The 25,694-nt window shown below is 38.4% G+C and overlaps 1 protein-coding gene across 3 annotated transcripts in view; it reads right to left on the bottom strand.

Annotated features, from left to right (window-relative positions):
• The window catches only part of MICAL2 (microtubule associated monooxygenase, calponin and LIM domain containing 2), a 151,040-nt gene that overhangs the window by 62,286 nt on the left and 63,060 nt on the right, over positions 1-25,694 (bottom strand). The window contains exons 12-22 of one of the 3 annotated variants that reach the window (XM_063289478.1): positions 20,918-21,117; positions 19,397-19,509; positions 15,440-15,496; positions 13,004-13,153; positions 10,015-10,125; positions 9,382-9,585; positions 8,465-8,566; positions 7,732-7,854; positions 4,430-4,537; positions 597-783; positions 58-134 (exon numbers count right to left, since the gene is read on the bottom strand). In XM_063289478.1, the coding sequence (XP_063145548.1) occupies positions 58-134; positions 597-783; positions 4,430-4,537; positions 7,732-7,854; positions 8,465-8,566; positions 9,382-9,585; positions 10,015-10,125; positions 13,004-13,153; positions 15,440-15,496; positions 19,397-19,509; positions 20,918-21,117 (1,432 nt within the window). The remainder of the gene's footprint in view (positions 1-57; positions 135-596; positions 784-4,429; positions 4,538-7,731; positions 7,855-8,464; positions 8,567-9,381; positions 9,586-10,014; positions 10,126-13,003; positions 13,154-15,439; positions 15,497-19,396; positions 19,510-20,917; positions 21,118-25,694) is intronic. The other 2 variants (XM_063289476.1, XM_063289477.1) reach the window with 2 other exon arrangements.

Below are 25,694 nucleotides of genomic sequence, written 5' to 3'. Positions count from 1 at the left end.
CCTTATAACCTTCCTACCCTCTGTCATACTTTTGCAAACTAGTAGAAATATGTATACCTTTATCTCCGCTCTCTTCTTTCTGTGCATGTTCTTTGTTTTACATTGTGCAAAATGAAGCTTGCAGTAAAAATTACCTGAAAAATAAAAGGAATGGCATCAAGCTTTGCTTTCCCCATCCCCTCCTCCTTGCAATCCATGAGTTAGTAGACCTGACAGATGAAATGGGGGAATGTAAAGGTGGTATACATTCAAATTTAAGTGACTTTGTTTAAAACATTTTCAAAGCATTTGCAATGCAGTGCTTTTATTGAATAAAGGTTCTTTACATGAAGGAAGTTTATTTCCTTATTCTACCAACTTGAATGGTCTTATCTTGGGATATTCAAACTTTGGCAAAAGCGGCTAAAGTGGTATTTTTGCTTTTGATGATGAAGATGCTATCCTTGCTTGGTTTCATATCAAACCCTCCATCATCATTTAGTTTAATCTTATGATCTATGAACAATAGAAACATACAATTAAAATATGCTTAGTGTATGCCATACTGGCACCAATAGATCAATATTCCTACATACTTTATTTTCAGCCTGCATTACCTTCTTCTGCATCAAAGGTATATGTTGCTAGGCGGAGAGTTGTCGCACATATGATACATCTGAAACATTCTCGGTGGAAGAAGTGGCCTTCCGCGCTCAAACGTTCCATGACGTAGACTCTTTTCTTACAGAAATAGCAGATATCACTCCCACCTATTGTCTGAGGAAATTCTCTTTTCAAAGATGCCTGTTAAGATAATTAAAATATATTAGTAATATCTAAATAACGTTCCTATAACCACTTGATTAATTTCACCACTGGAAAGTTCTTTAAGGAGGAAAAGTAAGAGTTTGCTCTACAGCAGGACCTCTTGATCTGGTTGACAATGATTTATGTTGTTACTTAGGTATTTCTAATCAGAGCTGCTTTATGTCCCTTTGTATTTTCTTGCCTGTTAGCCACCTTCTGCATCCTGGGAATAGACATTTAAATAGTATAGTATCATAGCAAAACGTGCACTGAGTTGGCTGTGCTTCGACTGCTGCCAAACAAAGGGAGCAGTCATTCAGTAGATTGTATGGCTAAAAGGTTGTGCAGGCTTTCTGTGATACGGCTGCGAGCTGTCCCAAAAGCCCACTTGGAGTCAACTAGGGCTAAGGCCTTGGCAGTAGAAGAGCAAAAAGTCGGGAATTAACTCCTACAACCAGTGTAATCAGCCTCTTTCTCATGTTGCAAGAAAAACCTTTAAAAACATACTTTTATTTTCCCTCTTCTTCTCCACAGTAATTTGCTGGCAGATTTTAATTGCTGATGCCATGCATCTTTTCTGTATTTTCAGCTATTTCCTCGCTTATTGTTTTGATTTTCAACTTTATGATGCTTGTTCATGAAGTTATGACATATTATATTCTGCATATCTGTACAAACTGAAAATATATGTACAAATGCTGGTTCCACCCATCCAAATTTGTTTTATGAATATCTGCTTTGAAAGCCTTTTATTAAAAGGCAGTTGCTTTGTATAATCTGAAAGAAACCATACTATTGTTGGTCAAAAAGTGAGATACAGATATTTTAACTAATTAGCTAACTGAAAAATAGTGAAATATTTTCTGTAACTCCAAGCACAGATTTTTGAAATCTGAAATACGCACATATCAGTACATGTATATATACGAAAGGAATATATTAAATGTTATGGTGCAGTTGTGGGCAAATTCTGAATTACTTTGGCTTACTTAGGCCACATCTAGGGCTTATTCAAAGCACAATCCATATAAAGTGACTCAAGATAACTGGGAAACTACGAACAATTCAGCACTTGGATGTGCTTTGGAAAAGCAAACTCTGTATCTCTAAAAAAGGCTATATTGTTTTCATTACTCTCAAAAACAATAGAATGGGGAGAATAGGACCATATCCTATCATTTTTGATAGAATATGCTCCTATTCAAGAGTAGCATCTTGAGATCAGAGATCAGCTCTATAAAGTGCTGCTGTGCTTTGTTTCTAACTGGCTCAGTAGAGCAGCTATTCACTTCACATGGCCAAGATGGCTGCCACGTATGCACAGAAACCACTACCTTCAGTCAGTTGTTTCAGTAAGATTAGCATGCACTGCAGGTTGGAATATACTATCTCTACCACATTAAGCACTGAGGCAGAACCATTTCCTCTATTATGTGAATTGTGATACCAGCACCAAGCAGGTCAACTTCACACACCCACTGGAGAAAAATGAAATTAAATGAAATGAGAAATCCCCTTATTATAGGGAGCTTTCCAAATGCAGTATTTTGGAGGATTTTTTGACCTACAAAAACGGAGATCTAGTAAAAATAGGACACCAAATTCCCATTGAAAAGTATTAGTTTAGTCCAAATAGACCCAAGTAAATCATTGCGGGATTTTAGGAACCAAATCAAAATAACTGTGATAAATGAATATTAACTATTTTATGATTTCAGTAACCATACCAAAATCAGAATACTTGTTGGACTGATATTCTTCTCAGTAAATGTTGTTTAATTACATCCAAGAACAATAAAACCCCTCAATTTTTCCAGTTTCACAATATTACCAGTTTTCATCAATTAAATATTTAATTAATTCTCTTTCTTCCCAACTTCAAAAAAGTCCTAGTTGCACAAATATGCATGAGCCTCCCTGTGAAAACTGGTAAGGTTTATTTCCACAGTGTCTTGAAAATCATGTAACTCTTTCTTGAACAGAGGAGTTACAGATGGTTTTTAAAGGGTAGAACTATAGCTCCAATTCCTCCTCGCTTTCTTTTTTTGGTGCCTTTGAGTCAGTTTTTGACTCCTGGTGACTGCCTGGACAAGTCCCTGCAGTTTTCTTGGCAAGGTGTTTCAGAAGTGGCTTGCCATTGCCTTCTTCCTAGGGCTGAGAGAACACGACTGGCCCAAGGTCACCCAGCTGGCTTTGTGCCTAAGGCAGGACTAGAACTCATGGTCTCCTGGTTTTTAGCCTGGTGCCTTAACCTCTACACCAAACTGGCTCTCCCAAATTCCTTGAACCTATCAGAAACTGAGCATTTTTTATTCCCTCAACATTTTATTATAGCTATTTTTATATTACCCAGGTCAGTCAGATTCCTGGTAAATATCTATTTCTGTAAATGTAATTCTATTATTTTAAAATATAAAGAGAGCTATAGTTAATTGTGTTTCCCCATGCTAATCCATAGGAGACATGATTCTTGCTTTGCATTGGGTCCTGAGCTGAAGTAGAGAACTTCTGATACAAACTGGACTATTCTCCAAAGCACCAAATCAGGACCCAAAATGAATATATGGTCAATATGCATACTGAAAGCAGCTATAATTAATTCTAAGTTTTACTGAAGAAATAGGAATGTTGGACAATGAATGGTTTGTACTAAACATCAGATTATGATGCATGCTGAAATAAATTTACAAAGAAAAGAAAAGTATGGCATATAAGTAGCCTTAGACTTCAAGCTGTTTAAAGCTTGAAGAGATTTTTTTTAGAATAGTATATAAAAAATAATTCAGATTGATTAGGTTCTATAGATTAAAGGAGACTTCAGATTGGGGTATAATTTCTGTATAATTCTACAATGATTGGCCTGCCCCAGATTCTAAGCAATATAGACAAAATAGCTTTTTTGTTATTCTGGCTATTCAAATATGGTTTTGTTTGCAACCTGAGAGTTTTGAGCAGTAGGAGTAAAAGCTGGAGGAAGAGGAAGAGAAGAAGTAAGGTGGTGGTAGAGAAAAAAAATAGCAACAGCTTCATCCTCTGTATCAATGTTTCTCAGCCTTGGCAGCTTTAAGAGGTCTGCACTTCAACTCCCAGAATTCCCCAGCCAGCTTGCTTGCTGGAGAATTCTGGGAGTTGAAGTCCAGACCTTTTAAAGTTGCCAAGGTTGAGAAACACTGGTCTGTATCCTTTGGAAGTCAATACAACATTAATAAATCTGAAAAAGAGTTGATTGCAAGACAGTGTCTTATGTTCAACAATATTTTGGAATTAACTCCAATTCCAATGTTAGTTAGTGAGGCCTATTATTTAATAAAGCCTTTGATGTATGCAGGGGTTAGTCCCAGACAGTATTGTTGCCTCCACTACATTTTGAATAGCAGTTTTTATTTTATTTTTTAAAAAATCCAAATGAATTTGGCTCAAAAGTCCTGCCTTGAGATACCACTACAGGATATTGGCTGCATAAAAACTATATTACATAGCAATTATAAGCAAAGAATCATCAGTGATAGTGTGTACCATCTCTACACTCTACAATTTCCATGTGGTATGTCTGAAAAACTGAACATTTAATGGATAAGATCTTAACATTATCACTCTTCATTATAATAACTTGCACTCAATTATATGTGGGTTTAAGCCTTACCAATTGCAAAGGTGCAGACAACAGACTGGGCTTGTGATCATTCCTGTACAGATTGACAAGGACTTGTGCTACAGCATCTATTCCATGTGACACCTTCCCTACTGTCATCTAGTATTTAACAAGGCATAAAGAACAGGAAAGGAAAGAGAAGAGATGGAAAATGAAGAGATCTTGCTTTAGAAATTACAATTTAAGGAAAATCAAAACAAAGAAACACAACAAAGCAGAGATTAACAAGCTTAATGTGAAAAAAAGAACAGAGCTAACTTTATGAACTACAAAATGCCAATCCCACTACTCTTAACCTTTTCCCATATTACATAATCTCTAAACATTAACTCCAACTTAACCATTATTATATAAAATCCAAAATCTATATTATGTCATATTTTGACAGTCTGCCACAATTTTTAAAATCTAAGTTTGTATGAATATCTTGAACAGATGAGTTGTGTGTTTGTGTACATAAACACTCACTTTTCCTGAAACAAAAGGCTAAAGAATTAAGCTAGGGCTGCATTTAATTCTGGGCAACTTGCTAGATAGTAAGTCTTTGCCTTTGACAGAATTAAGGTAAAATATTAAAATAATGATAGTAATAAGATTACAGTTTTCAACACATACCCCTTTGACTTCTCAAAAATGAAGATTTACTAATTTGCCTTGTTGACATAATGCAAACATTTACAATTATTACAACAAATATAAATGCAAGAAGTGTCATGTAAAGGGAGGCATTTCTGCTGAATGTGCTTAACCATGTTTTCAAAAGAAATGCATTCTAAATAAAGGGTAGGTTAAAAGCACCTGTTTTCTATCCTTTGAAGCAAATTGTGTCCTGCTGACACACTTCATATCAATGCTTTAAATTACCAGTCATCAATCATTTTGTCTAGTGAAGCAACATAAATGATGGACATAATCTTTATTAAGAAGGATGCAAGCAGCTGAAGTTCAAATTAAGAGACTTGTCAAAACTGGGACAGTCTTGTAAAAAGTCTACATGGTCTTGTAAAAATAGTAATTTTGTACAACTTACAGTTTATTATTTTGAATATTATTCAGTTTTATATTTCTTAGGTTACTTTCAAATATTTACAGTCTAAACTGTGCAATCATCATCATCATCATCATCATTGAATGGCTGGTGTAAGAGTGCTTCTGAGTGTTTTGTTACACAAAGTGAGAGTTGAGTATGTCAGGAGAAATATCAAACTAATTTGAATGCAGTGGGAATGGGGTAATTAAGAAATTGTATGGTAAAAGGAGAAGAGATAGGGTCAAAAATAAATGGGCACTCAATGGATGTGGACTGAATGCAGACATGAGTGAGCAGTACAAAAGAAATACAAAGAGGTAATTTGGTTCTATAAAGGGAATTAACGAGGATCCACATATGAAGGAAAAGCGAATGGACTGAGAGGAAGGGGAAGAGTAAGAAAGCCATGGTTGGATGTCGTTTTTTTCATCAGAACAAGCGCTGTGAGATTAATGTATGAAACAGGGCTTGGACATTATGGAAACTAGGATGATTTGCCAAGATTGAAAAGTAGGGAGCAGTATACTAAATGGTATTGGTGTAAAATGGATTTCTCTGTATTTCCCTTTCCTGGGTTTTACCATTTCCTACTCCTTTTCTGTTTTGCATTCCTGAAAATGAATCATGTGATACACACACTTGTATGTATTAAATCATGGTTTTCAAAGCACTATGTTTCTGTATCATGTTAAGCTCCAAATGAACAAACCACATTATGGTTTGCTACAATGTGTGAATCCATTCAGTGGGCATATCTGATTTAGCTTTTTACTGATTTGTCATATTTTTATTAACGCCCATCTCCCCCACGCAGGGGACCCTGGGCAGTTCACAATAAATTTAATAAGAGAAAATTTAAGAGTAGAGTGGGAAGGGCCCCTATATAGAGAAGTCATTGGTGGGCCACAGCTCCTTACCTGCCGCAGTATAATCTGCTATATAGCTTTTCCAAATTGGAACTGGGAAATCCAGCTTATTTTGGAGAAGAATGTGAACTACTGCAGCTTTTGGTACGGAGACACCGAAGGTGCCGAGGTAGTATACATTAAGCTTAGAGGGTATTCTTCTTTTCACTTGCAAATGCTAACTGACTGAATGGCAAATGCTTTCACCTGCACTGTTTCCTTCTTTTAGATGCAGCTACATCTAAAAGGGCTACAAGCTTACAGAAGCAGCAGAAAACAGAATCCTACTTTAAAATTGAGACGACCATACAGTTCTCATCAGCGTACGTATTTCAAGTCTGCAAGGCTGCTTCTAAGAATCCACAAATACTTAAGATGATTTACAAGTACTTTGTCAGAACAATTAAAGTTAGGATTTAAAAGTAGGACTGTCTAGATGAAGATACAGGTAGTCCTCACTTAACAACCATTCATTTAGTGATGGTTCAGACTTACAGTGGTGTTGGAAAAAATGACTTATGACCATTGAAGCATCCCTGCAGCCATGTGATCACGATTTGGGCGCTTGGCAACCAGTTCGCATTTATGACCATTGCAGTATCCCATGGTCACGATTGCCATTTCCGACCTTCCCGGATGGCTTCTGGTAAGCAAAATGGGATACTGTGTGATTCACTTAATGAATCGCTTAATGACTGCCACAAAAAGGTCATAAAATTGGGTTGGATTCACTTAATGACTGCTTTGCTTAGCAACTGAAATTCTGGTCCCAATTGTGGTCGTTAAGCGACGACTACCTGTAGGAGAACAGGACTGCAAAACGGCTAAGGCAGGGACATCATTCTCCTGCCCCCCACCCCCCATGTTCAGGGAGGATTTTTGTTATTAAAAAATGTGTTCTCATAGTATTTTTGTGTTCGTGCCACTTCAAAATCATAATAATATGTGCTACTGATTTCTGGTAACTGCTATCAGAAAAAGACCTGGGGACTTGTAAATAAGGAATTGGGAACCCATGTGGTCCTGAAGGTCCAGATTACCCAGTTCACCTGATAGTAAGCATGAACTTACCTGCACAGCCAATATACAATCGTCTTTCTCCCAATGTTTATAGAGAGAAAAGTTATATGATTTCCATTTTAATGACAAGTTCTAAAATAGTTTAGTAAAAGGGATAAGCCAAATTCAAGTTCTGGTGCTGTTTTAAAAGGCTGAAATATCCATTACTTTAGCCCTTTTTCAAATGAAATGTAGCACGCACACACACTGTTCTATGCAATGTTAGTGGAAGCCAACGTTGCATAGGCTTTTTTTTTAGTGACAATCTGAAGCTGAGATGGAAAGCTGTTAAAGAATACCTTTTCAGAAAGAACAGCAGAGGAAGCAGAGTCTATAGATGAAGAGGAAGCAGTTGGATCATGAGATGGTAAAGCGGGAGATGGGAGCTGGGATTGGGAGAGACCTTTAGTAGGAAGTGGATTCTGGGTAGAGCAGAAAGAGGAAAATTGGTTATTGACCTGCGGATGCATGTTAAAATTGTGGCACTTGCCAACATGCACTAAATTATTGAAGAAAATTCTATTACAACCGGAAGAAAAAATTATTACAGCCATAATCTAACACAAGCATATCAAAAGATCTATATAAGCACATCAAAAGAGCCAGTTTGGTCTAGTGGTTAAGGCAACAGGCTAGCAACCAGGAGGCTGTGAGTTCTAGTTCTGCCTTAGGCATGGAAGGCAAGATCTGGGTGACCTTGGGCCAGTCACTCTCTCTCAGCCCAACCCACCTCACAGGGTTGTTGTTGTGGAGAAAATAGGAGGAAGAAGGAATAATAGGTACGTTTGCCACCTTGAGTTATTTGTAAAAAATAATAAAGGGATAGAAAACAAACAAAAAAACAAACAAAGCTTGGCCTTTATCACTCTATGGTAGACTATGGACTAATTTCCACTTACTTCTTTTAAAAAATTGTATTTAATGAAATAAAGCAAAGGGTTATTAGCCATGAGCTAGCCCCTTATCACAACCCCAGTTCCTCACCAAGTTTGCATTCTCTGCATTTGTAAAGCAAGCACAGTATTTATTCACCTTGGGGATGTCAACACAACCAAACATGGAGGCCAGATGAGCAGCTTTCTCTTTAATGCTCTTTTTATGAAATTCTCTATTTGCTACGGACTGAGCTTTTTTCTGTGGCAAGGAAGAAGAGTAAGAAAAGAACTTAAGTTTGAGTTAGGGAGAAAAAACAGAAACAATAGTACAAAGGGTAGCAGCTTGGAGAAAAGATTAAGTAACAAAGAGAAAAAAGGCACAAAACCCCAAAGCACTGTTGTGTATACATGAAGTTATCAGGGACATTTAAAGAAAAAAAAATCACATGGGATTCTTTATGGGAAGCTTTGTGCCTGACTTCCCCCTGGTGTGCATTTTTTCTTGCTTCTCACCAGTTGTTAAGCTGTGCTGCCCTTCCTTTTAAAAACTGAAATGTACTAAAATGTTTATTTTTTTCATGGATCACATTCTTTGAACTGTGTATGCAGATCTATCTCTCAGATATTATGGCTGCATCCCCAGTTTTTATAGCCTGGGTTTGAGATGCCTTGAAGGCTGTTGGTTAAAAAAAAAAAGGGGGGGGGAGCCAATTTTTTTGCTAGTTAAATAAAATTAACAAATATCCATGCAGGACTTACGAAGCAATGGGAATTTTGATAAGCAGTTTTGTTTAATAGCTTACAGCTCTTGCCACCCTGAGATAGAAGGAAGGCAACTTTCTAATCAATTTTCCCCCAAATATTACCATGCTCTTTAACCAATCTAATGTGGGTGCAATGTAGTAAACAAACTGTGAAATGATGAGGCATCTGTGAAAGGAACAAAAGTATGTTCAATGGTTAGAGCAGCTAGGATTCTATGGTTCAGAACTGTCCTAAAGATGAACCATGGTTGAGTGAGTTCTAGTAGCAGAGAAGAAACCAGAAAGGAAAGAGAAGAGGAGACAACGTCACCTGATTAATTTTTTCCTCCACATCCTGAAGGCGCTGAAGAACACCAGAGAGTGCAAGGGCAGCAGGACAGGAAGATGCAAGCGTTTCAGAGAATCTAGACTTCAGCTCACTTGGTTCTATGCATCTGAAAGGCTTGGCCACTGGTTGCTCATCAGGCACAGGCTGCAAGGGTTTCCTGACAGCGCAGTCCGTCCTAGCTATGGCCTGAAACTGGGAAACACTCCCAATGAAACCAGTGGCCTCTCTCCCAACAAGAAGTCTACACTCAGTTTGGCTAATCAGAGTGTATCCATGCAAAGAGGCATCTCATCTCATAAACACAAGGAAATGCCCAATAGTCTAGCAAACAGCATACATCTGATTATTACAAATTAGATCCTCATTGCCCAAGTCTATACTAACACGATCCTTGAAATCATTTTGCTTTTTCTGTGATTCATCTGGGATATGGAATAATGGTATAGAATTTTGGTAGGAGCTAAGCATTACTGCCCACCATATTACTTCTTCAGTATATTTCACATTGTGTTAAAATGACTTTCTAATGTTTTTGAATGTATCAATGGGCTTGTTGCTGGCATCATCCACCATGCTCTCCAGCAATCAAGGATTTTTTTTCCAAAGAACGCCTACCTGTTGCTTTGGTGGAGATGGCAGAGTATCGGTTGTCTCCTTGGGTTTAGCAAAGCGAGGGTATATAGGAGATTCAGAAGCAAGAAGCAAACCTGGTCTATTTACTGGCTCCTTAAATTAAAAAGTGGGGAATAGTCCAAGAAAAGAAGATTTTAGAATTAGAACCAAAAGCTAGAGTGAAGAAGAAAAACAAAGAAATTTTGAGAAGCATCACCACAATTTGTGAAGGTAGTATAATTTCTGCTTATTCAGTTGCAAATCTGCTAACATCATCTAAAATAAATCAGGTTGGTATGAACTGAATTCCTAGTTACGATTAAAATTTATACAGTGTTATTTAGGGAAGTGGGAAGGACAAGCTTAACCTTTCTTCTCTACTCCAGTCCCAATTAAAATCATTCCCCCAAGCCTCTATTCATGTCAATATGAAGGCCAATGGAACAAAGGTGCACATAACTAGGCAGGAAATAATTTACAAATCGGAAGCAAAATTGTTCTCAAAACATTCACATGAAATATTAAATGTTTTGCTTTAAAAAATATTTCTGTAGGAAACATGCTAAGTATTTGTTTATTTATCAAATTTGACACCGCCCATCTCCTCCCACTGAAGGAGATATAAATGCTTGTATGCTACTAATAAATATGCTTGTATACTACTAATCTCTTGGACTTATGAATAAGATAAGGTTGAACCATCAACATCAACTGAAAGTCAGCTGAGCAAATCATAAATTGAACCCATAGGTTTTCTGTATACCTCACAGTTTGTACAGTCTTCATACTGAAAGCTAAATGAGAGCCTAAACAGACTGAAAACCTGGCCTGTTGCATGAGTCTCCTGAGTTAGGAGCCATTGAAATATCTAAACTCAGGAAACTTAATATTAAGACGTTCTAAAGAGAGAGGTTAAAATTTGTAAACTGCGGACAATAAGCATTGACTATTAAGATTTTTCACATTGATGGCCAATAGGAATACATCACTAACTCTGCAGTCAAACCAACTCTGCTTTAAATCTTATGACTTATCTCTTCACCATGCAACCAACCTTTATCGTTGGAGCAACCAATACATTTTCTTCACTTGAAAAATAAATCTTTCCGAATTTTAAAAACCACAGTATATATTAGTCAATATTCATTAGTCCTTTTGTATAGCAAACTACAATTACAACTGAGCATATTACTGGTAGCTTTTCACTATCTCAATTTTCAAATTATCCTGGACTGCTCTGCATGGTAAAATGACCAGGCAAGCATATGTTAATTACAGAGAACATACGTGATCAGTTTTATCTTTTAAACTGGTGTTGCAGCATAAAAGTTAAACTGTGTAGTTTGAAGAAAAAGGAAGTCTTAAACTTAAATAATCAATAATGAATCTCAGTCACCTTGATTTGGTAATCACTTTTCTGCCAGTGCCTAACCTATTGGTAACTTTGTATGTATGTGAGTATGTATGTATGTATGTATGTATTTTGGTGCCTTTGAGTCACTATTGACTCCTGGCGACCGCCGGGACAAGTCCCTGCAGTTTTCTTGGCAAGATTTTAGAACTGGTTTGCCACTGCCTGCTTCCTAGGGCTGTGTGTGTGTGACTGGCTCAAGGTCACCCAGTTGTAAATTACCTTGAGCAATTATGGAGATCGGCATTGGGGGTGGAGAGGACAGAAATGTAAACTATTTATTTACAATTTTCATTTGGAATAGGAAAAGGTGACATTACATATTCACACATATTACATGTGGTTGAGAACATTCCCTATCAATTAGGTGCTGATACGTAGGGGTCAAAAAACGTTCCTCTTTTCTGAATACCTTTCATTTCCAGTTCAATAGCAATCGGAATAAAAATGAATGTAATGAATTATTTTACATAATTGTATAAATTGACTTTATGTAGGATATTTCAAACAAGGTTTTTATGCTGGATATCACTCTGGGATTCTGAGCAAAAAAGCCAAGCTGGTTCAGAATTTTGTCTTATTTTCTACATGTACTCCTACACTAGAAATATTTGTACATAGTTAAGCAGCAACTGTCCTGGAGTACAATGAGAAAATCTATTTAAGTAGCCATAAAATGTGTAACAGAACTTTTACTGCCTTGTAATCTTAACCACAACATTGTTAGCTATCTTAAGAAGCACAGGAGTATAAAGCTGTTATATTGATCTATTAAACCATGTTACATATTAAGACAGCCTAATCCCATGTCATCAGACATTATTTCAAAAATAAAATCAGTTAATTGGGAGAGAAAGTATCATAAAATTATGTCACACTATCTAGTATCTGAGATGCTTGCTTTCTGCAACATTTATAATGCATACTATCTGCCTATCTGTTTAGGAATTTCTATTTCCTATACATGTGAAGATTCTGAAGCTAACACTGAACTGCATTACCCAGGATCATGGTTTTTGAGAGCGGATCAGTATCAGTATCCCCTGAAATGCTGGAGAGAAGCAGAATCAAGTTTTAGGATCTTTCTCCTTATACTCAACATCTACATAGTAATGTCATGCATATATAGTCAGAGGGCCTATATGCAAATAGGTCAAAATAGCTGGTTATCCATCAGAAAGATTTTCCTCCATTTCCAAATATGAGTTTTACTATTTGTACTGGGAGCAGAACAATAACAAAGCACTTATGGGCCAAAGGGAAAGTCTAGTACCAGTCAAAGTGAAGCTGACCAAACTAGGTAAGACAGTGGATTCATTTACTGTATCAAGCAGAAGGGATGCACACAGGAGATCCAAAAACAAGTCAAGGGTACAAGGAGCAGATCCAGTGCATGTAGACAGCAGCCCCACGGGAGCTACGTACAATCAAGCATAGAACTTCCAGTGCAGGTTTAAATACTGCAGACGGGGTGTAGTCTTATTCCCATTTCTTAATTGTGAGCTAACTAGGTGGTCTCGGCTTTGCCCTGCAGTTGTTCCACCTTCTCCTCATCTGGGCTGGCTTTATTTACTCACTCACCTGTCTCCTTAGTGAAACATTGGGTGCATTCTCTTCAAACTTGGCTAAGAGCTGTGTTGCCATTGACTTCACTTTGTTTCGATTTATTGCTTCTTTCAAATCCCTTGGCTGATTATTAGAATTTCTTTCTTGATTTAAATGGTTTGAAGACTATAAGCAGAGCAGATGGAGGAGGGAAAAAAAGCATATGTATATATTCCACAACATTATGAACTGCCATTTATTTTCTTCATTACATTTGTGAACTTGAAAAGTGTTCTGTAATCCACATCAGAACAATGCCTCTATTAAATAGAAAAAAATAATGCAAGCTTTGAGTTCTCGGGATCAGGCAAGATAATAAATAAAACAGATGGTGAGAGAGTGAATGCTGCTTTTTAAATCAGTCTATACTGAATGTGTATGGTTGAATGTGGGGTTGCTCTGAAAAAATGTTTGTGTGTGTGTGGGAAGCTTCTGGAGGAATTACTGGGTTTCCTTTTGTCTCCTTTAACACAAGGCATTGTTGGAGGAAGATCCTCCATTTATTTTATGTATTTCTTTAACCTGACTACCAAAGTCTCTTTGTGGTTCACAATAAAAATAAACTGAAAATTGAGACATTAAAAGCAAGTAAAACAGACAAGTAAAACCAGTAGCAGTAGTAGTAAAACAGTTAAAATCAGCAATTAAAAGCCTGTACAAATAGCTGTTTTTAAAGAGCCTTTTAAAAAGCTACTAAAGGTGTTACGCCCAGGAGTTGCATTCCAAACAGCTAGGGTGGCAACAGAGAAGGCTCAAGCCCAAGTAACCATCAGGTGAGCTTACTGCAACTTTAAGCAGACCTCTTCACATGATCTCAGTAACCATGAAGATTCATATAGAAATTGGCCTTCTCTCAACCAGCACTTTGTATTTTGTGCACAAATAAATGGGCAGCCAGTGCTGTACTTTAAGTACAGGCTTAGTATGGAGTGCTCATGGTCTTCCTGAGACCAACCTGACAGCCAAGTTTTGTCCCACATAAAATATTCAGATAGACACAAAGGCAGTACATGTAACATAATATTAAGATCATTATCTTCCAATTGGTATATCTATTAAAACTAGGCTGATCATATTTCCTTGAGACAAAAACGGGACATTGGGATGGCAAAACGGGGCAGGGCTGGGCGATGGGCTGGATCGGCAGGCAGGAACTTCTCTGGTTTTCTTGGGCTGGGGATCTTTGGATTCCTTCGTTTGCGAGAGGCAAGGCTGGGCTGGAGAGTCTAGTGAACGGCTTTCCCCGACAAGCCGTTCCTCCTCTGGCTGTGCTTTTATGTTCTTTTCTTCCTGCCAATTCAAGGCAGGAGCCAATCGACTTGCCCTTTGATCACCGCCTATCAGCTGATCCTGTTTTTTTCTTTTTAGGTTTACCACCAGGTTGAGCTCAGTGGCTTTTTTCCCGCTGTTTCTGCTGAGCTCCCCCTCCTTCCACTCAAAGTCAGACTGCATTCTGACAGGTTCGTGGGAACTTTCAAATTTTAAAGTAAGGTTTTTAAGAAAATGGGACAAAATGGACATTTATATTAAAACGGGATGGTCTGGAAATGTTAAAAAAACGGGACTGTCCCATTCAAAATGGGACGTATGGTCAGCCATATTAAAACTGAAAAAATGTGCTCCTGGCCCATTTCTCATCTTGTCTGGGAAACCAGAGATAGAGAAATAGAATTGAATCTCAAGAGCACACTGATATGATCCAACTGCAGATCTCCAGTATTTCAAGGAGATATTGAAAAGCACTAGGAACAGAATGAAGCTGTAAAGAATTTCTTATACCTCCTGTTTTAAGGATGTGTGTCCAAGCAACACAATCTACCTAATTTGAAATCTACCTACAAAATCTACCTGAGAGATGGGAATGGGACCATTACAAAGTCATGCCTCCTATTCTCAAATCTCTCAGGTGATCCAGAAGGATATAATGGTTGATGTTATCTAAAGCCACAGAAAGGCCCATAAGAAACAATCAAGTCAACTCAACTCTATCCTTGATATTTGACACTTGACCTTCTACAAGTCTTCAGTTTGGCTTACAGTGGCAGTAGCCATACAGACTTGCAACCACAGATCTGAAGAGGCTGATATTGCTTGAAAGAGGCTAAAGTGAAGTACTGCTTGTTCAAAGCAGGTTCCAAAACAATGTTATTTTTTTCTGCAGACATCTAATTGTTAACAAAATGGGAGTTATTAATAGCTTCATCTACTGGGAGGTTTAAACCTTTCAATAAATAAGTAAATAACTTAAATAATGCTATTGATTTTATTTTTATACCTATCTCCTGGCTTGTTATGGCCAATTTTAATCAGTTAAAAAGCTGAACGTGAACTCCCTAATATCTACTTTTTGTAGTGGAGAACAAATTCTATTATACATTAAAAAGAAATTTAATAATGAAAATTATTACCAACCTCTTCAAAACTGATGAGACTTTTACGTCGCCTTTTACTGGTTTCATTTTCTTCCACCTAAAAGCAATGGAATCAAGTTAGAAAAATTATTCACAATGGTAAATGTATCTAAAATTTATCCATCTAATAGAAGAGTACTGGTTAAAATTAAGATACATTAAAAAAATTAATCATAAATGAACAGAAGGGCAAAGAATGTAATTAAATTATGTACTAGGTGTAATTCAAGGTTTAATTATGCTTATGTTTCCACAAGAATTGACCAGAGGACTAATTTTAGGGCCCTTTTAATTTACTGTAAACATCAGCTGATGTTAATTTTTCCCTTTCCCCAAACACCTACTTATTCTCAGCAAATTTTGTTATCTATGGACCAAACTAGACTATATTTGTTCTTTCTCCTCCATTCCATTCATATGCTGTGGGATGGGTGCAATCAGATTTTTATATGAAAGCCACATATGACTGATGGAAATGGAAGCCACTACGTCTCCTGTCATTCTCTGCATTGTGTCAGCACAGACGTTTTTCTCATTAACCAGCTAAAACACCAGAAAATACATGGGCTGAGAACAACTACCTGAAGTAATAGAATACAAGGAGGCAAGGCATAGATGTATCCTCATCTATGTTCTACTTTTGGTGCAAAAGCAATATGCTTATCCTATTTTTTATTTTTTTTTGGCTTTTGAGTTTTTTTCTACTGTAATCTTTTCATTGGAGCTGGGTCATGCAAGCTTTTAACATGACTTTGTTTACAGAAGTGGAGCCTTGGGCAAATCCTATGTTAGAGCTTCAATACATGGAATGTTATTTAAAAATAAATATTTATCTTTGAATGTATGTGTATCACTGAGAATGTCTAACAAAGTATCAGTAGACAGTTGGGTTTGTATAATATATAATAATGATCAGAATTTTTATTCAGATGATTTTATAAAATTTGCACTGCAACCTTTCTCTGTATGATATTGGATCAGCAATTGTTAAACTAAGAAGCCAGTATCTCAAAGTCCCTTGGGACTGCATAAATGTGACAGACAGAGATGTCAATATTCTTATATACTGATAAGAGTCAAATAAACCACTCTAGTATTAATCACTAGAGTGCTTCTGAACCCCTGAATGTACCAATGCATTTGGATTGTGGATTAAATACATAGAATCATTTATCTTTACCTGACGTCCCACAATAACTCAGAGATCACACAGTTCTGATTTTACAGCAGCTCAGAAATCTACCAGGAAATAATCAGGTTCCCCTGATTCAGGGTCCTCATGCATTATTTCAGGTAAGAACAAGAGCCACTCAATCATAATAGTCTGAGTAATTTTTCATAACAATCAATACTTTTAGAAGTTTACACTACTTGTGTTACTGAAAAACTAGCCTTTCTCCTCCTGATGACCTCCATAATCCCCCAGCCAAAATGCACGTTGACCATGTTAGCTTGGGACTACAGAAGTTGAAATCCAAAAATCTGGAAAGTATGAATTGAGAAGCCTGCCCAGGGCCTAAAAAGGCATAAAGTACTGAAGCTTAAAGATCTCAGCATAACAAATTTCAAGATGACACCTGCTCAGGAGATTGGGTATACCGCTGCCTAATTCAGGTCCTGGATAAATCAGTTGTTCTTTATGTAAGACAGAAGTGATCAGTTATATGAATTAGTGAATAAAACTTTAGAGTACCTTTGAAAACATACTTCAATATTATGTCAGGTCAATAACATTTCATGCAAGTGTAAGCGACGGTACTGACAAAATTCAATGGTTTCTAGCTAATTTTGCAAGCCACATGGTTCCATATAAGTATATTTCTTTTTGAACTATTTTATAGCTATGTGTAATCTAAACAATGGACAAAACTGTCACTGCCACTCAAAGATTGCGGGCAGGCACAGCTCTTAGCTCTCCTTTCCAAAACCACTGACAGATGTATAGATCTAAAAACTGACTTAAAAGTTTTTAAAGGTTTTTTGAATCAGACTATTCTCTGTCTAGAGCAAAAACATTACTAATGGTCACATAAACCAGAACTACCCTTCTGCCCTTGGAAGAGGCTGCAATGGAAATTCCCACCACTAATAGAAAGCGGAAAGGGGAAATTATTTTTATTAATTCTCTCCCTGCCAAGCTATTTGTGTGATCTCAGTTCCCTGTGAAACAGGGGAAGCAAATAAAAGAACTGTCCATGGGACAGCAGTATAAGCACAGTTCCTTTTACAGACTTGTAGATCTAGATCTAATCCATAGACCTTTTAAAACTAAGTTTCTGAGCATTTTTTAAAATGTTTTAATATTCACAGTTCAGTTAGGCATAAACATATAAAATACATTTTGACCATGTAGCTGAGGGCAAGAAAACTGATATAGAATGAAGAAGGGAGAAAATGTAAGATATCTTTCTAATTCGTGTTAATGTACAACTGAAACAGGAAAGTTATAGTAAGCAACATCTTGAAATACACCATATCAATATTTTAGCACAGTAATCTACTGGAAACTTGGTTTGGAAGGGTGAGCACTTTTTCCCCCACTTCTGCCAAATTGGATTGTTGGGCTTCAGTTGAGTAAACACATGAGCTCTGTTTGCATGGCTGAATAAAGAAAGGCTGTTTCCTAAAAAGGTCATATGGCTACTGGTTGATAGCTTAAGATTCAAATGGTTTGATGGTATTATTTATAGAATAGTTAGCATAAGAAAAATCTTAAGTTTTGTATTTCGAAGGCTCTCTCAAACTTTATTTAATGGCCTTCAGAAGGCATAGTTGATACAACTTTAAAAGCACAAAATGCATTCATTGTTTTTAGCTCCTAGTTACTGAAGTTGTTGACTTTTTTGTATATTTTCTTGCTTAATCAAGCAATCTCTTTAAAATGATACATGCATGCTAAAATCTCTGGGGGCATGTAAGTAGACGTAGTGAGGAAATGTAGGGGGAAGAGAAAGGAGAAGTTCTATTGCATGTGGGGATACCTTCTCTTCTCACATACTGGAATGAGCCATTGTTAGCTGACTAATTCTATTCAAATCAGTGGAGCTAATTTGTGGTGGTTTAAGTCCCGCTGGTTTCAAGAGTAACTAAGTTCAGCTAAGATGACAGTTTTAACCAAAATACACTCCATAAAACAGCATAATATAATGGAAGTTCATAGAGGAACAATCCAGTCTATAGTGATCTATGTATTAAAACACTGAAAAGTTTAAGCTTATATTTGAACACAAGCAGTACTATACAATGCTGTATCATTTCCTGATACGTAAGAGATCTGTTAGGACCCTGTATCTAAAGAATTAAACTTATTTAATTTTCAAACAGGTTAATGTTCCAGGGTTGTATCTCTGTATAAAACTGAACTTTCCTTCTATTCTGCAGCTGAGTATTTCTTGCACTGAATATAACATTACTACTGGGAAGTAACACCCCATTCCTTCATTATTAGTGACACCTGTAGACTCTCTCTCTCTCATTTTCCTGCTGCTATTCAGTCATAGCATAGCTGTTCCAATGAGGGATCAGCTGGGGAAAAAAAATAGCGATCACTTTCAGAAATCAACAGAGCGCACTGGTCACCGACAAGTAAGACTCTCTTTTGAAAATTGTAAAGTACTTTAGGCCAATTTGACATTTGCAAAGGGAGAGCAAATTTATTGGAGGACGTTTTCCAACAGTCCCAGGAATAATTTTGCCTTATGAAATCAAAGGCCGATCTCATACTGACCGCAAATAGTCCAGGGAAACTTACAAACTTAGCATGTTAGGGAAACTATTCAGTTTGAATCTAAATAACTCAAAAGATAGCATCATTGAATATGTTCCTGTTTTTAACTATCACAAGTTAGAGCATCTGTCAGTTTATAAGCCTGCTGGTTACTATCATACTATCATTCTGTAGTATGCATGCATTGATTCCTTTATCTGAAGGAGGAAGAAAAAAGATACAGAATTTTACTTTTGGTATTCTCTTCCTTGGAAATGTCAAGTTTATGTAATTATTAAAGACAATGTTGGATGACTTTGTTGAACAAGAATCAATTCTTTCTCCATTTTGTTTGGCCACAGAACCTGTTCAAACATAAAGAAATAAACTAAATTAAGACACCTATTAATTTGGAAATCATGAAAGCAAGACGTTTATACTTTCAAGTATTTTTTCCTATAAAACTACATTTATAATTCATTTTTAACTTTAGAAAGTCTTTCATTACACAAACATATTGAAAAAGCAACGTTACTCTTCAAGCTAAACAGCACAGTCCTGTCATCTGAACTTAAAATAGAGACGGAGATCCCTCAAGCCACATGCAGCTCCCACTCAGCACCCTAAAATTTCACTGCTAAATTTTGTAGTAAAACTGCTGAATTTCAGCAGCACTTTAAAAAAAAATCATTAAAATTCAGAGTGGAAGTGGTTTACCTCACAGACCTCTCCTGTTCCCAGTTCCATCTTTATTCCCCATCACAACTACCCCAAAAACTCAAAGTTGTAAAATTTTGAAAAATTTGGTATAGAAAATCACCCTTAGAATTGTCCCTCTCACAAAATCTGGAAGAAAGACCCAAGATGAGCCTGCAAAGTGAGTTATCAGGCCACTGTTTGGATTTTAGGAGGTTTTATGGGTGGGGGTGGAAGTAAATTGCCTCCCAGAGGCCTACCACTTCTATTTCTATTCTAAAATACCACATGAAAGGGCCAGAAAATTTGGCCTTGTCCCTTCCAGTGAAGTCAACAGTATCATTAGATGCCTTTTTATGACTCTGAAAAGTTGGGAGGTGGACTTACAGCCTTCAACCACTCAAACACTGCCAAATGCTGACACAGAAATCACAGTACATTCAACAGAGCTTAGTTTAAGCAAGATGCATAACTGAATATAACCAGTTACAATCAGTAGATTGTAATGATTACTTCAAATAAAAGGTATCTAGTGTGTGCATAAACGCTCTTCTTTGGTACAAATTTTAATGCAAAACAAAGTAAATCTTAAGTTGTCCCTGCCTACCCACTCTTTTCCACATTACCTTTCTGCCAGAGTGGAATGGAGGGTGGGCTCCTAATGACTATGTGATAGGTGCAAAAGTATACTCGGTTATGTAGTTTTCTAAGAATTACCAATACATATCATTGCACTGGGAAAACAATACATCTAACAGACTTGGTTAGTCAATTAAAATGTAATAAAACTGAAGACCAAGTGCAGAATCAGCAACTTTTCATGAAACTTATGTGACCAATTAACTGAAAATGAATAGTGGCAACAATGTCTTCTGGATTTCCAAAACCATTCAAGAATAAAACTGTTCATTTCCCCCATTTTGTTCTAAAGCTAGGTTAACATAGTTAAATATAATTAAATATTCCAAAGCAGTTACAGCTGCAAGACAACCTTGTGCTCAGGTTTAAGGCCAAAGAGAATGTAAAGAAATAAAAGCTTGATTTCTGTTGAGAATAAAAGCAACAGAACTAACTTACCCACTGATCTCAGAGGTGTTCCCCTAAATAGCTCATAGAATTTTGAGAGATACATGACCATACTGAGTTTATCAGGCTCTCCAGCAGACACCATTTCTTTCCCAGTTGTGACAGGAGGAATTCCAAATTCTCGTTCAGCAATATCAAAGGCTAGCTGGTTGTTTTTGACTGCATCTTCTTCATTCAGGGAATCAAAGTCACTTAAGAATTAGGGAAAAAAAGTCATACAGGTAAAGAAACATCTCTTACTGTGTTTTAGAAAACTTTTTTTTCCTCTCCAATAAATCAAATAACAAATAAAATTTATTTTCAAATTTTTCTAAAACATTTTGAGAAAAAACAACAACCCTGTATTGGTATCCTTGAGAAAAGTTCAATTTAGTGAGTATCCCTACCTACCAACCCTCTTCCACATTATGTTTCTGCCAGAGTGGAACACCACCATTTCCTTACATCTTACATCTCTTCAGTCCCAGGTTACATGCACAAAACAATAGTCTAGAATTATCCCTTAGAACTCTGACTACCAGCCAACAAAACAAATTCTGAATAAACATATGCTATAACAGAATAACATATACAAACCAGAATATGCAAATGTTCAAAATCAATCAATCTAATCTTGTATCCTCCAGATGTTCTGAACTTCTATTTGAGTACTTCCTAAAGGCTGCTGACTAGAAATTATGGGAGATTATGTACGTAGATATGGAAGGCATTAGGTTGGGGAAGGAAATTAATATAAGTTGGCATAATCGTTAGAAGAATTAATGTCCTTATTCCAGAGAGTGGTATTTGCTAATAAGTATCAAGTAATTGTTAAAAGTTCCAGTATGAGCCAATAGTGGTTAAGGTGCTGGCTTAGAAACCAAGAGACGGTGAGTTCTAGGCCTGGGTGACTTTGGGCTAGTCATTCTCTCTCAGCCCAACCCAAATGTTTTTAACAATTATAAACCACCCAGAGTCACTGGGACTCAGGAGGCATATAAATTTAATAAATTATTATTATTGTAACACATATAACTACACATACATGCACATAAATATATATCATAATATATCACACACACACACACACACACACACAGTATGACTACATCTATTCAGGGGCCAAATGGCCAATGAATCAAAATGGAAAAAGAGCACTTCATACTACCAATGTGCTGAAACAGCCATAATCAATGACAGAGAACACTGTAATCCTAAGAAGATGCTATCCAAAATCTATTTAGCTCCATGTCCTTGACAAGATAAAATTACATCATCACTTTCTCTCAACTGTTCCCCAGTCTTACCCGAATTCATTTCGGCCCATTCAACTCAAAATCATCAACCCATACAGTTATTAGAGACAGTATGTCATGTTCATCGTTTCAATGTTAAAGGTGCATCGTAATGTTTCGCATGTCATTTGGCTGATGCGTGTTTCGGTTGGGAGGGGAGGGGGATTCTGTCTCCTGGGATGTTATCTGTATTCAGCAGGATTGGAATGTGTTTGGGTTATTTTGTGTGTTCAAGGTTTTCTTCCCAGGACACCAGCAGAAATTGTTACCAGCACCTGGGGTGGGGAATTTGAAACAGTTGGGCGAGGGGAGGGATTCTGTTTGTACCGAGGGTTTTTAGTTTGTATTTGGCGTGCTTTTGCTTATTCTCAGCTTTCTCTGTATTTGCATACTATTCTTTACTAAACCAGATATTCCTAAGCTCCTGCTTGTGAGTCTGAGTCTGTTAGGATAAGCAATCATTACATAAAGCTGAGAATCTTTAAATTTACCGTTAGCCCCTTTCCAGAGTTATCTTGTGAGGGAGTAGTGCTAGCGATGACTGAACCAAAACCCCAAACCAGGGAAAGTGAGGACACGAGTGATGGGGAACCCGACTCCACGGTGAAGAGAACGGAGAGGGTTCCTACTCGGGAAATATCGGAGATACAGGAGATTTCGAGCTCCAGCCCGGCGGAAGAGGAGGTTGGAGGAAAAGGAACTCCTGAACCTACTGGAGAGTCACCAGGCGCGCTGATCACTTGGGATGAAACACAGGACCCCTACCAGGGACGTCCAAGACGTCCTGGAAGCAGCGGTACCCGATGTCCCCAATCGTGGTGAAGCAGGACGGGGAAAGGAAAGAGGATTCCCAAACCCCTGAAAGGATAAGACTATTGGAGGCCAAATTTGAGTCGATGGAATATATGCTAAAGAAACTGTCAATGGACTGGGGCCCCTGGGAAAGGAGGAGAGGAGAATCAAGCCCCAGGTATTCGTCCCCTTCTCCCCCCCCCTCCTCCTTCGGTGGAAAGAGGTAGGAGACAGCACAGGGCTGAGGCAAAATATCACAGAGTGAGAATTTCAAGATCTCCTCCTCCTCGAAAGCGGAGATCCCCAGGGTCCAGAAGAAAGACCGACCGCCCAGATGGGGCGAGGGGGCCGCCGGGGGCAGGGGTTAAAGACTTTGCAGTCAGGTTTGACGGGGATCCAGCTAAGTTGTCATTTTTCCTTACCAATGCAAGGAGTTATATGGAAGAATTCGGACCGTATTTGTCCTAACAGCCAGGAACCACGCTGAGACAAGGAATAAGTCTCTAGTGTTTTATTACTGCTACATAACAGAAAATCCTAACAAACTAAAGCAGCGTGGGAAAAACCCAGACATATAAACCCCAAAGGCTAAGGCGGGCCCGATCTGTGTCTCTTTGAATGGCTACCTAATTCCTCATTGCTACGCATGCGCTTTACAGCCTGGATGGGAGCCCCCTGCTCGCCATCCTTACTCATGACAGTATTTCCGTTCCGAGAGGGCTAAGATAAATGCCATTGCCACCAAACTAAAAGGGCGGGCTGCTGACTGGTTTGTCCAGTTAAACGAGGCAGACGCTCCTGAGCTTGAGGATTTCGACGAATTCCTGTGGGCATTAAAGCTACACTTTGTAGACCCATTAGCCAAAGAGAGGGCGAAGAGGGCTTTAAAAGAACTCAGCCAGGGGCAAAGATCTGTAGCAGACTACGCTTTGGAATTTAAGGCTTTGGCTGGGAAGGTTGAGGACTGGTCCCAGTCTACCTTGAGTTATTTAAGGACGGTCTGAACATGGAGGTTCTGCGGTGGTCATTGTATGAATGGATACAGTTGGAGGTTCTGCGGTGACACCTTGTATGAATGGATACAGTTGGCAGGGAAGGCTGAACATGCCCATGAGACTTTCACACACAGCAAGAAGGTGTTGAGACACGCGGCGCTCAGCAAGGGATCCCGACCCATTGCCACGACTGGGAGACCTGGGCAACGTGCCTGGGAGGCGGAGAGGGAGCGTCGTTATGCCAAAGGGCAGTGCCTTCGGTGCGGGAAAGAGGGCCACCGGGCAGCTGCTTGTCCAAAACCCAAGGCAGAAGATCGGTCTGGAAAAGCGGCGGACAAATCGCCCTCCTTGCCTAGGAAAATGAAGGCAGCCAAGGCAGAAACTGAAGTGGAGGAGGTTCCTTACTTCGGGGCAGAGGAGGAAATCGATCTTAAAGAGCCGGCGGGAAACGCCAGCCACCTGCTCTGAAAAGCGCCTGTGGGCAGGTGGTGGAAGACGGGCGCGAAGATGTTTTGGTGAGTGCAAATTGTCCCACGCTAAATGTGAAACTGAAGCTAGGCTCCCGCACTAAGACTGTGGACGTTTGGGCGTTAATCGACTCGGGGTGTTTGCGATGCTTAATGCACCCTGACGTGGTGGCTGCTTTGGAGTTACCCAGCTACCCACTGCAGCGGCCCATGATTTTCACCCAGCTGGATGGTTCCACGGCAGGAGGGAAGACGGTGACTCATTTCACGGGGTCAGTGGCATTGCAATTGGGCAGCCACCGTGAGGGGTTGCAGTTTGTGATAGCACCTGTGGGTCAACCCCTAGTCATCTTGGGGATTCCCTGGCTGGTCCAACAAAACTCCTATATAAATTGGGAACACAGGACTTTGACTTTTACTGATGGCTTTTACCAAGCCCCTGCAGCGGAACGAGTTCCGTGGGCTGCAGTGGGGAGGGCTGCGGCAGCAACCCCACATTTCAATGTGGCACCGCTGGAGGGCTTGCCAGAGAAATACCAAGACTTTGCGGATGTGTTTGGCGAGAGGGAAGCGGATCAACTCCCGCCCCATTGAAAAACTGACTGTGCGATTGAGTTGGTCCCCAACGCTCAACTGCCCAAGCCGAAGATTTACGCCATGACTCAGAAGGAGCTTGTGGCATTGAGGGATTTTGTGGATAAGAACTTGGCCAGGGGTTTCATCGAACCAGCAAATTCGCCGGTTGGCAATCATTACACAGTATTCTTAATCAAACCTTACTCTGATAACATGAAAAAGGTAAAAACAGATGTTATAACAATACTGATGACACTCCTCAATTTTGAATACCCTCTCCCTGCATTTGCATGTGAATATCACTCAGCATAAAGTTTTTAAAATAGAACCCTGTAAAATAGCAAATGCTATGAATTTAGGAAAAAAATACCCACCTTCTCAAATCTGGTAAGATGGATATCCTCCTCTCATTCCCACTTCCAAGTCTTATCAAGAATGATACCATGTCAAACTAAATAACTAATGAACACTACCTTGTTCCATTCTTATCTTATCTACTATGTTGTAGTCAGCTAGTAAGGGCTATTATAAACTGCCATCTTAGTGATGTATGATGCAGAACAGAGGTCCATATCCATGAGGAGCAACTGCTATAAATACAGTCAACTCTGTATGCCCAAGTCAACCTCCTGAACCTCCATCTTCTAGTAATCTAGGCATGACA

The sequence above is a fragment of the Candoia aspera genome, chromosome 1 (assembly GCF_035149785.1).
Source record: "Candoia aspera isolate rCanAsp1 chromosome 1, rCanAsp1.hap2, whole genome shotgun sequence".
NCBI classification, from domain to species: domain Eukaryota; kingdom Metazoa; phylum Chordata; class Lepidosauria; order Squamata; family Boidae; genus Candoia; species Candoia aspera.
The sequence above is the reverse complement of the archived record's forward strand: the minus strand, read 5'-3'. Positions and strand labels throughout refer to the sequence as shown.